Genomic DNA, 12961 nt, shown 5'->3' on the forward strand with positions numbered 1-12961 from the left:
TGGCGTCCGTTTTTGCTGAGGCCATCAGAGATGGCCAAGCATCAACGCAGCACAGGTGGGGCTGGAGACCCAGAAACTGGACGGGTGGAGCTCCTCCTCAGCCGCTCGGCCCGGCCCGATCCCTCTGCAGCTGCACGCTGACCCGGGAACAAACGCTCCAGGCGGTACAGGATTTCATTCGTGATGTTTCCCTGCGAAACTTTAAACTGTGGGTCTGTCTCCACCCTCCCGGCAGTTCTCTTTCACCTCTTTGTTTTTGTCAGCAGGAAGCGAGACACACGCCGTCGTCTGACGAGCAAAGTCAGCGTTGCTCGGCGTGACAGGATCAGCTCCTCCTCGCTGCCTCGCCTCTAATCACAGATTTGCATAATAATTTGATCTTCAGAGCTCAGAGTGGCACCGTGATGTTTAATGACATCACTTCCTCCAGTATCTATCACATCGCTGCTCTTTGTGCAGCAGCAGCGGCGCCTGACATGTTCCTATTAACCTGTCAGAATATCTAATCAGCCAGCGCTCCCGCTGGGAGTGAGCGCTTCAGGAAACGATGAAGCAATAGATGTTTCAGAAGCAGCCAGCTTCACGATTCGGCCTCAGGACGAGCGCGTTGTTCACTCGTGGGCAGAAAAACGGCCCTGAAGAGGCTGTGAACGTGGCGTGGTCGCTGTGCATCTGCAGGGACCTGAACTCCAATCACCACTCATTGCTCTGCAGAAGAGCACACTGTGCCAGCAAGAGCAGGAAACTGCAACCACACAGACTCACAGAGCTGGACAGCTTCAGTGCTTCTGATTGGATCTGGTCTCCAGAATATTTTCATCTCGTGGTTATTCATCGATAAAAGTGTCGAGGTGATTGATCTCATCTCTGTTCACCTTTTACTTTGTCATCATCTCGTTTTAATCAGAAAATTATGGATGTGTGAAATAAAACCTGCTGTCCTCACACGTCAGAGACCCTCAGAGCAGCCGACACATCTGCAGCAGCTGTGTAGAGAAACAAGCTCCACCCCCCTGCTGGCAAAGCGTACCTAGTAAAGTGTCCAGTTTGAACACACACACACACTGACCAGTGAGTCCTCTATGGTGTAGTTGAACATGTCCTTGGCATCTGCCTTCAGGTTCTGGACAAACTCCTGGTACTCGGGGTTCTGAGGCTCTCGGTACGTCAGGATCTTCACATTCTGGAAACCACACACAGATTTATTATGAGTCTTTGTTTTAACGAATGAGGACAGGACACAGCAACACAAGGCGCATCACAGATCCATAATTAATCTTTTACATGTTTTTATAAGAAATCAGATAAAATATTTATGTCCAGTCAAACTCGGAGCCAGCGTGAGCTTCCTCTCACATGAAACAGGAAGTAAACACGTGCTGTGAGGAAGACGCCTGACATCAGAGCTTCAGCTGCACAAATCCACACACTGTACATAAAAGATGGATGACGGCACCATACAGGAGAAATCTGCTCTCTCTTTCTAGTCCCTGTCAGGACTCTTGCTGCAGCATTTTGGATCAGCTGAAGGCTTTTCAGGGAGTTTTTAGGACTTCCTGATAATAATGAATTACAGTCGTCCAGCCTGGAAGTAATAAATGCATGAACTAGTTTTTCAGCGTCACTCTGAGACAGGATATTTCTAACTTCCTCGAGCTCGTCCAGGTTGAAGGGGCTCTGTGACTTCCTGCTCCATAGGGGGCGCTGTCGAGCTCAGCAGAAATGGTTCCACCTTTAGACGTTTCACAGGTTTTCTCCTGCAGTAAACGCTTTTTGTTAGCGACGTCACAGCACTGCGAGGCGCTTTACAGCGTCCTCCATTTTGGTTTGGGGCGTGAAGCGAGCAGCCTCCTGACAGCGTCACCTTCACCCCGCTGCTCCTGTCACGGCCTTTTATGTTCCAAACACCAAAAGCGTCCAAGAAAAGGCTGTGGGTGGCAACGGGAGGTTTCTTTTAGAAAGCACTTCTGACTCCATTGTTTAAAATCATATGGCGTTTATTTCGAGGAAAATTATAAACAAAAGTCAACCAAATAATTTCTTACAACCTAAAATTAAACGAAAGTTAAGTTAATTTGCTTTCACAAGTTCAAAAAGTGCTCAAAAAATCAGTTTTTAAACCCTCCCGTCGTCCCATCTGACATATGTGCTGGATTGTCTCTGGGGCATCTTTACACAGCCTGCACCTGGGGTCTTGCCTGGTGTGATAGACCCCAGCCTCTATGGATCTTGTGCTCAGAGCTTGTTCTTGTGCTGCCATGATTAGTGCCTCTGTGCTGTCTTTCAGTCCAGCTTTGTCCAGCCACTGGTAGGATTTCTGGATATCAGCCACCTCCTCTATCTGCCGGTGGTACATACCGTGCAGGGGCCTGTCCTTCCATGATGGTTCCTCGTCTCCCTCCTCTTTCTTGGGTTTCTGCTGCCTGAGGTATTCACTGAGCACTCGGTCAGTTGGGGCCATCTTCCCAATGTATTCTTGGATGTTCGTTGTCTCATCCTGGACTGTGGTGCTGACACTCACCAGTCCCCGGCCCCCTTCCTTCCGCTTAGCGTACAGCCTCAGGGTGCTGGACTTGGGGTGAAACCCTCCATGCATGGTCAGGAGCTTTCTTGTCTTTATGTCAGTGGCTTCTATCTCCTCCTTTGGCCAGCCTATTACCCCAGCAGGGTACCTGATCACGGGCAGGGCGTACGTGTTGATGGCCCGGATCTTGTTCTTACCATTCAGCTGACTCCTCAGGACTTGCCTGACCCTCTGCAGGTACTTGGTGGTTGCAGCTTTTCTAGCGGCCTCTTCATGGTTCCCATTTGCCTGCGGGATCCCCAGGTACTTGTAACTGTCCTCTATGTCTGCAATGTTGCCTTCTGGTAGTTCAATCCCCTCAGTTCTGACTACCTTCCCTCTCTTTGTTACCATCCGACTACACTTCTCCAGTCCGAACGACATTCCAATGTCATTGCTGTATAGCCTGGTAGTGTGGATCAGTGAATCGATGTCTCGTTCACTCTTGGCATACAGCTTGATGTCATCCATGTACAGGAGGTGGCTGACAACTGCTCCGTTCCGTAGTCGGTATCCGTAGCCAGTCTTGTTAATGATCTCACTGAGGGGGTTCAGGCCTATGCAGAACAGCAGTGGGGACAGAGCATCTCCTTGGTAGATCCCGCACTTGATGGTGACTTGTGCTATGGGCTTGGAGTTGGCCTCTAGTGTTGTACGCCACATCCCCATTGAGTTCCTGATGAAGGCTCTTAGGGTCCCATTGATCTTGTACAATTCTAAGCATTCCAGTATCCAGCTGTGGGGCATTGAGTCATAGGCCTTCTTGTAATCAATCCAGGCAGTGCACAGGTTGGTCAGTCTGGTCTTGCAGTCTCGGCTGATTGTTCTGTCTACCAGTAGCTGTTGTTTTGCGCCTCTGGTATTCTTGCCAATTCCTTTCTGTGTCCCGCTCATGTATTGACCCATGTGCCTGTTCATCTTAGCCGATATGATGCCTGACAGGAGCTTCCATGTAGTACTGAGGCAGGTTATTGGTCGGTAGTTGGAGGGGACCGGTCCCTTCCGGCCTTCAGTTAGCCATTCCGGGTGTCTCTCGTTAACTAGCAGCTGGTTCATTTGTGCTGCCAGTATATATATATATATATATATATATATATATATATATATATATATATATATAGGTTTTAAAACCAAGTTAACGCTGAAAGTACAAACATCACTATTGTCACATAACAGCAATGTTTTATTAATGTTCTTCATTATTAAACATTCGCGCATAAATAAGTGACGTCATATTCACTACTTACTTTTGACAGTTCACTCTTCGGCCGCTCCCTTTTGCTGTATTTTGCGGCAAAATTATCCACACCCACCGCCGCGCTGTGAATTGTGGGATATATGGGACCACGAAGCGTGCACCGGACCACGCTTGATATTTGGGGAAATCGACGGCACATTTGGAGTATGCATTTGAAGTACACTTCAAATTGGGACCGCCGTCGCGTGGCGGTGACGTAACCGCACTTGAAATGCGTACTTCAAGCGTGCAGACCCTGAATTGGGACACAGCCTCTGTTTAGCTCCGCTCACTTTGATCTCACAGCGCCCCCTAGGTGAACTGCAGCTAACTTTTCACTATGATTAACAGGAAGTGAACAGAATGAAGGTTCACCGGGATCCTGCTGCTGACGTCGTTTTCCCGTGACTCCTCCCCAATGAACCGTCCCGTCTCAGCCGGGAGTCGCACCAGAGGACACACACAGTAACACACACACAGTAACACACTCACACACAGCCTCCTCCCTGCGCACAGAGATTCCTCCAGATTCTCTGAGTTTGCTGATGACATCATGCTGTGTCGATGTCCACAGCGAGGAACGTGATTCTGAAACAGGCTGGAGAACCTCTGAGATGACCATGTGACCCACCTGCTGCCAGCTCACCCTTAAATCTTCCTCCAACTGTTTCTCTTTAGCTCGCTGACTTTGGCAGATCTTCTGTGTTTAAATGTTTGACATGTTCTCTGTCATGAGTAAATGTGCGCTGATGGAAATCATGTTTCTCTTCACTCGTTCACTCGTGCTGGTGTTTGAGGAGGCAGCAGGTGGGAGATCACGCTGGAAACTTTGGGCTGAATTCAGCTGAAGCTCATATTTATGATATAAAGTCAGGCAGAGATTTGGGTTAATCAGCGTAACCTTTCCTCCAAGATTACAGCGCCCGATCTGCTTGCGTGATTACTCCATAACGAGGGCGAGCCGTGAGGACGCATGGCGCTCCAGGTGCAGCTGCAAGTCGTCAGCAGTCATCAGATTAATGAGTGTTTCTTCCTCTCACACCACTGCAGCTACACGTGACGAGCGATTTAAACGGTTCCTCGGATTCCTGCGAGGAGCTGCGAGAACAAACACGGCGAGGTCCACGTGCAGCACACTGGAGCTCAGAGCTGCACAGTAAATCCATCCAATCATTTCACTGCTTTACAAACTCCACCCACCTGACTCTGCAGACAGGAGGAGGCGTTTCGGGTCACCTGAGACTGACCTATGACCTGTGATGTACACTAGCACTCAAAAGTTTGGACACAGCTTCTCTTTTAATGGTTTTTCTTTATTTTCATGATTATATATATTGTAGATTCTCACTGAAGGCATCGAAACTATGAATGAACACTCAGATGGAATTATGTAGTAAACACCAAAGTGTGAAATCACTCAAAACACGTTTGATAATTTACATTCTTCGTAAAATCCACCCACCCTATCCTCCATGAGCTTCATGAGGTCGTCTCCTGAAATGGTTTCCAACAGGCTTGAAGGAGTTCCGACAGATGCTGAGCACCTGTTGGCCCTTTGCCTTCACTCTGTGCTCCATCTCATCCCAAACCATCTCCACTGGGGTTAGGTCAGGTGACTGCGGAGGCCAGACCTTCGGGCGTAGCACTCCATGGCGCTCCTTGCTGGTCACAGAGCCCTTACACAGCATGGAGGTGTGTTTGGGGTCATTGTGGTGTTGATAAATCAATGATGTGATGGTGTGTTGCTGCAGGATGCTGTGGTAGCCAAGCTGGCTCAGTGTGCCTTCAGTTTTGAATAAATCCACAACAGTGTCAGCAGCAACGCTCCCCCACACCATCACACCTCCTCCTCCAAGCTTCACAGTGGGAACCATGCATGTAGAGACCATCCGTCACCTTTCTGCATCACACAAAGACACGGCAGGTGGAACTAAAGATCTCAAATTTGACCTCATCAGACCACAGCACAGATGTCCACTGGTCTAATGTCCATTCCTTGGTCCAAACAAATCTCTTCTGCTTGTTGCTTTTCCTTAGTCGTGGTTTCTCAGCAGCTATTTGACCATAAAGGCCTGATTCACAGTCTCCTCTGAACATGTAGAGATGTGTCTGCTACTGGAGCTCTGTGTGGCATCTATCTCATCTGAGGCTGGTGACTCAGATACGTTTATCCTTAGCAGCAGAGGGGAGTCTTGGTCTTCCTTTCCTGGGGCGTCCTCATGTGTGCCAGTTTCATCGTGGCGCTTGATGGATTTTGGGGACACATTCAAAGTTTTAGCAATTTTCCAAACTGACGGACCCTCAGTTCTTAAACTAATGATGGACTGTTGTTTCTCTTAGCTGATTCCTCCAAACCATCAACGTGTCTTTTAGACCCCATTCCTACAAAACTGCTCAAAGAAGTCCTGCCATTAATTAATGCTTCGATCTTAAATATGATCAACCTATCTCTAATGATCGGCTATGTACCACAGGCCTTCAAGCTGGCTGTAGTTAAACCTTTACTCAAAAAGCATCTCTAGACCCAGCAGTCTTAGCTAATTATAGGCCAATCTCCAACCTTCCTTTATATCAAAGAGTAGTTGTCAAACAGCTAACAGATCATCTGCAGAGGCTTATTTGAAGAGTTTCAGTCAGGTTTCAGAGCTCATCACAGCACAGAAACAGCTTTAGTGAAGGTTACAAATGATCTTCTTATGGCCTCTGACAGTGGACTCATCTCTGTGCTTGTCCTGCTAGACCTCAGTGCAGCGTTCGATACTGTCGACCATAATATCCTATTAGAGCGATTAGAACATGCTGTAGGTATTACAGGTACTGTGCTGCAGTGGTTTGTATCATATCTATCTAATAGACTCCAGTTTGTGCATGTAAATGGAGAGTCCTCTTCACACACTGAGGTTAATTATGGAGTTCCACAGGGTTCAGTGCTAGGACCAATTCTGTTTACATTATACATGCTTCCCTTAGGCAGCATCATTAGAAGACATAGCATACATTTACACTGCTATGCAGATGACACCCAGCTCTATCTGTCCATGAAGCCAGATAACACACACCAATGAGTTAAACTGCAGGAATGTCTTAAAGACATAAAGACCTGGATGGCTGCTAACTTTCTGCTTCTTAATTCAGATCAAACTGAGGTTATTGTACTCGGCCCTGAAAAGCTTAGAAATATGGTATCTAACCAGATTCTTACTCTGGATGGCATTACCTTGGCCTCCAGTAACGCGGTGAGGAACCTTGGAGTCATTTTTGACCAGGACATGTCCTTCAACGCACATATTAAACAAATATGTAAGACTGCTTTCTTCCATTTGTGCAACATCTCTAAAGTTAGAAATATCCTGTCTCAGAGTGACGCTGAAAAACTAGTTCATGCATTTATTACTTCCAGGCTGGACGACTGTAATTCATTATTATCAGGATGTCCAAAAAACTCACTGAAAAGCCTTCAGCTGATCCAAAATGCTGCAGCAAGAGTCCTGACAGGGACTAGAAAGAGAGAGCATATTTCTCCTGTTTTGGCTTCCTGTTAAGTCCAGAATTCAAAATCCTGCTCCTCACATACAAGGTCTTAAATAATCAGGCCCCATCTTATCTTAATGACCTTGTAGTACCATATCACCCTATTAGAGCACTTCGCTCTCGCTCTGCAGGCCTACTTGTTGTTCCTAGAGTATTTAAAAGTAGAATGGGAGGCAGAGCCTTCAGTTTTCAGGCCCCTCTTCTGTGGAACCAGCTTCCAGTTTGGATTCAGGAGACAGACACTATCTCTACTTTCAAGATCAGGCTTCAAACTTTCCTTTTTGCTAAAGCATATAGTTAGGGCTGGACCAGGTGACCCTGAATCCTCCCTTAGTTATGCTGCAATAGACGTAGGCTGCCGGGGATTCCCATGATGCATTGAGTTTTTCCTTTCCAGTCACCTTTCTCACTCACTATGTGTTCACAGACCTCTCTGCACTGAATCATATCTGTTATTAACCTCTGTCTCTCTTCCACAGCATGTCTTTATCCTGTCTTCCTTCTCTCACCCCAACCAATCACAGCAGATGGCCCCGCCCCTCCCTCCCGGTACAAATCCTACCATGTGGATTCATGGATTTTTTTTTCACATTCTGTCTCTCACAGTTGAAGTGTACCTCTGGTGCAAATTACTGACCTCTGTCATCATTTTAGGTGAGGGAACTTGCACAATCGGTGGCTGACTAAATACTTTTTTGCCCCACTGTAGTTCTGGGCCCACTGCAGCCGTTTCTGCTGTGAGTGTTGGTTAAGGGTGGCCGAATAGAAGGTTTATGCACAACTGCAAGTCTCTGGAGGATCCTATAGCTTCATGTTCGCAGGCCTCCAGAGGCACCAGCAGATTCAAATATGTGTTTGCTGCTTTGTAATGGCATCATTGTGCCTTTACCTGCAGGAACCCATGTGTGCTCTGACTCAGCCAAGGTTTTCATTACGTGTCCAAGGCATTCAACTATTTTATGCTTTTCAGCAGCAGAGATCATTTTTCCTTCCTACGTTGCTTGAAAATGGTGGTCTGCTTAATAATGTGGAACATCCTTCTTTAGTAGTTTTCCTTTAATTGGGCTCAGCTGGCAAACTGATGATCACAGGTGTCCGAGATTGATTTCAGTCATCCAAAGAGCTCTGAGACACAATCCCATTTAATTGAAAAACAACTTATTTAATCTTTATGACACTTAAACACAATTTGCATAATAATTTGGAACGCGGTGTATAAAACATATTAGTAGGGCTGCAACGATACACAAAATTCCCGGTTCGATATTTTTTCGATACAAAAAAAAAAGTTCATGCCTTTTTAATTTGTCATTTATTAAAATTATAAATATATATTTTAACTCAAAAGTACAGTTTTTAAATTTAATGTTGCTGAAACAACAAAGTAATAAAATAATAAATATCTGAGGAATCACTCATCTTTGGAAAAGAGAGTTTATTACAGAGAAATGTCTCTTTCCAAAATAAAAGCTCTACTATACGCTTCTTCTGGGCTATATTCTCAGCAGCATATTAAACATATCAGGTCCCCATAAGGAGAATCCTGTGCTAACGGCTGTCTAAATGACTCGGGTAAAGTTTGTAGCATGCTGCTTGTTGTTTTTGTCTTTGCACTAGGATGATGTCGGAGTAAATGTGCAGTCATATTCGTTGTGTTCCCACTAGTGCTGTCAGCGTTAATCTGAAATGACGTTAACGCCACAACACGGCAAATCTCCGTTAACAAGTTACCGCAGATCGCCCCGTGCGTGGGGCTGGACGGCCAACACGTTAACGAGCTAACTGCGCTAACACACTAGCTCCCACCCATGTAATTGAGCATTGCATGGCACATCCAACATACTGTTTTACTTTAGTCCATGACGCGCTTACCTTCAGGGTCATACGTCACATGAAAACCAAAATAGTTCCAAACGCCAGATCTGAATGAGGGTGGGGGAGGTTCAGTTTGCCATGTTGCAAGGAGAGCTTAGCTTCTGTCTATGCTAGCTTGCCCTGCGCTCAGTGAATCTGCGTTCGACTACTCCGCCTAGGCTGCACTGTCGAGCGCATCGTCAGAAGGACAGTTGATAAAATAAATTAAAAATGTTGTATTGTTCGATACATATGCGTACCGAACCGAAAGCACTGTATCGAACGGTTCAATATCCATACAAGTATCGTATGGATATTGTATTAATAACATGTTTCACAGTATCATTTATCAGTAATATTTCCTAGAGGGTTTATATTGCATTGAATATGTCTGTCATCACATTGACCTTTCTATTTTTATAGGTTGAGTTCATTTTATACACAATGCATAAATGTGCTTGGTTAGAGTTGATGTTCCATTCTAGAAGGTTTTAAGCTTCACTGGTGAGAGTGTCCAGATGATACATGCTGAGGGGAGATGAGAACATAGCAGGTTAATTGCATGCACGCTTACGATACACATATTAATCTAGTAGCAGGTCTGAGCGAAGGCCTAAGCGTCTTCTGCTTCAGTTTGAGACTGGCTGCAAAGTACTTTACTTAGTGATTAATGAGGAGGGTCAAATTATTAGCTCTCAGAAAAGCTGAGACCTGAAGTTATTACCTTAAAAGGCAAGTAATGAAGAAAGGAGAAGTTATATGTCAGTTTATAGTTATTAGAAGTGTAGGTGATGAACCCTTGCCTGTACGGGTTGAACTGTTGCCCGTCTGTCACCAAGTATTTTTGAACTGTATTGACGTAGGTGTGATATTTTGTCCTATAAAACCAGAACCCAGTGTATTCTTGTCAGAGCAACACATTCTGTATGCTGATGGTTGGTTGTTCTCCTGTGATAATAAAACTCATCGTTTGATTGCACTTTTCCGGAGTCTCCGTCGTTTGTTGTCTGGTCTAAAGTTGATCGATCTCGCAACAACCCCTAATATTTAGTTATTTATCTTTTTTTCTTTGCTACATATTCCACATATCTTGCTTTGTATATTTAATGTCTTCAGTTTGTATCTACGATGTAAAAATGTAGTAAAAATAAAGAAAAAACATGTTATTAATCTCTTTTTATTTCAAGTATGACTCAATGCAGAGAGGTCTATTAAGTCTATTAACTAGTGAGTGAAGAAGAAACACCCAATGCATCATGGGAATCCCCGGCAGCCTACATCTATTGCAGCATAACTAAGGGAGGATTCAGGGTCACCTGGTCCAGCCCTAACTATATGCTTTAGCAAAAAGGAAAGTTTGAAGCCTGATCTTGAAAGTAGAGCGTGTCATGTATCACGTATGATGTATAAGGCAGTGAGGTTCATGTGGAGTCAGCTGCAGTCAGGAGAGTCTGGTTTCTTTGACCGACCTCCTCCTGGATACTGATGCCATACCTGGAAGGCTTCCTTGGCAATAGCGTCCTCACGGTCCCCGCGGCGCCACGGCTGGCGGTGTTCAGATTTCAGGCTGTCGGCGAACACGTCGAGATAGAAAAAGACGTACTGCTCGTGAGTGAGATTTTCCCGCCTGAACTCAACCATCAACTTCCTGAAGACGTCAGGAGAACAGCAGACGAAGACCACTGAGGAGGAGAGAGAGGAAGAGTCACAGATGAAGATCAGAGTCAGCCCACGGCGCAGCACAGACCTGTGGGTCGCCCCCCTCTGCCTTCATGGCTGAGCTCACCTGCTCCACACCTGTTCTAATGTTCACGCTGACAGACAAACACATCTGATTGTTTTCTTTCCTTCCTGCCTCAGTGTGAGTCAATGAGGTTTCACCTCTGCAGGGAAAACGCAGTCTGATTGGACAGTCAGCCTCCTAGTAGCTGCACTTTTGGTACTCCTACATCACCTCCATCTACAACTATCACCTTCCTCCATCACCCTCACACTTCCTGAGCTGGTGTTTCTCTAGAAAACACCCAGCACTGGTCTTCCACACACACACATATGGGCTCAGATTGTGGTCATAAATATTTTGTACTTGTAAATCAAGATTTGTATGTGTAAAAAGATTTGTGTGGACTTAGCCAAATAATCCGTGTGAAACTCTGCACTCAAGCTTCAAGTTACAAGTACGAATTGACCCTATTTTTCTTCCTTTTAGCTGATTGGTCAATGTCATGTCAATCACAAATGTAACTATCCAATCAGAGAACAGATGGGTTTGGCTGTTGGAGTGAGGCTTTTTTGAAGTGCTGGTCCTTAAAGGGTAATACAGTTTGAAGTTGGAGGATCTGTATATAAATGATCCCATAAGGCTCATACAAGCTAAGTATAAGCTAAGGATACAGTTGCGGTATACCAGTGTTCAGAAACACCTTTATTACTTTAGTATTACTTTAACACAAAATCAGGGTTGACCCAGGACCACTGCTATGAGTCACACTATGCAGCATGAAGGCCGTTTCACATCGGACGCGGCGTGCGCTGTGCTCACCGCTAACTAAGAGCGAACGATCCAGAATTTGTTGCGCTGGCTGCTGAGCTCTGCTTGTATATCGTTTTTTAGCGATCGCTCCAGGTGTGCTAGATGCACCTGATCCTTGTCATTTCAAAACATGTATCTCTCTGACTTTATCTCCTCTACGAGAGTTTGTGTTGTATTATGTTCAAATGTTTAATAAAAACGTATCGCTCATTCATAACGAGGAAAGCTTTGTAACTGTCCCAACTAGTGAAGAGTGCGTCGTTTCCACAACACTGCTTTCCCTCCGAGGTCGACAGCGCCTTTGAAAACGCTCTGGAGGTCCCTGTGTGAACACATCAACCTATGAGAAAGAGTTTACTTGGACACACACAGATGTTTTCCATCATGGTGAGGCGATAAGAGACGTGAAAGCGCATTTATCCTTCAAGGACCTGCAGCTCAAAAAAGCGCCCCTCTGACAGCGATCGTGGCTCAAGAGTTGGGAGTTCGCCTTGTAATCTGAAGGTTGCCGGTTCGAGCCCCGGCTTGGACAGTCTCGGTCGTTGTGTCCTTGGGCAAGACACTTCACCCGTTGCCTACTGGTGGTGGTCAGAGGGCCCGGTGGCGCCAGTGTCCAGCAGCCTCGCCTCTGTCAGTGCGCCCCAGGGTGGCTGTGGCTACAATGTAGCTGCCATCACCAGTGTGTGAATGTGTGTGTGAATGGATGTGTAAAGCACTATACAAATACAGGCCATTTACCATTTACCAAACCCATCTGTTCTCTGATTGGATAGTTACATTTGTGATTAACATGACATTGACCAATCAGCTGAAAGGAAGAAAAGTAGGGTCGAAATTCGTACTTCTAACTTGAAACTTGAGTGCAGTTTCACACGGATTTTTTGGCTAAGGTCAACAAACACGCTGACCAATGAAGTCCCAACGGCACTCCTTAGACTCAGGGGCGGAGCTACTGTGGTGGCATGGGGTGGCATGTGACACCCTAAAATAATGTACATAAGCTACATTTAACATTAAATATATAAATTGTAAAAATGAATGTATAACATAGCCCCACCCCTCACCCAATTAAAATGTGCCTCAGTCCATAGCATCAAAACAGCTTTCTTTCTTGTCAGTAGCAACGGACACCTATGATTGTGTCAGAGCAGATTTTGTAGATTTCAGCACAAGTGGTTGATTGTTACACTCTGGAAATGGAATGAAGGTGAGTGTTATTAACCCCAATAAATCATGAAAAACA

At 45.6% G+C, this 12961-nt stretch overlaps 1 protein-coding gene across 3 annotated transcripts in view; it reads right to left on the reverse strand.

The window, feature by feature from the left end:
- Positions 1-12961, reverse strand: part of LOC146699549 (atrial natriuretic peptide receptor 1-like) — a 63096-nt gene that overhangs the window by 33885 nt on the left and 16250 nt on the right. For all 3 annotated transcript variants that reach the window (XM_085472532.1, XM_085472531.1, XM_085472533.1), the window contains 2 exons: positions 10680-10867; positions 1070-1183 (listed from right to left, as the gene is read on the reverse strand). In XM_085472532.1, coding sequence (XP_085328658.1) covers positions 1070-1183; positions 10680-10867 — 302 coding nt within the window. The remainder of the gene's footprint in view (positions 1-1069; positions 1184-10679; positions 10868-12961) is intronic.

This window comes from Copadichromis virginalis, linkage group LG11, assembly GCF_057382275.1.
Source record: "Copadichromis virginalis isolate Kocher_CV1m ecotype Utaka linkage group LG11, C_Virginalis_male_GT1.1, whole genome shotgun sequence".
NCBI lineage: Eukaryota > Metazoa > Chordata > Actinopteri > Cichliformes > Cichlidae > Copadichromis > Copadichromis virginalis.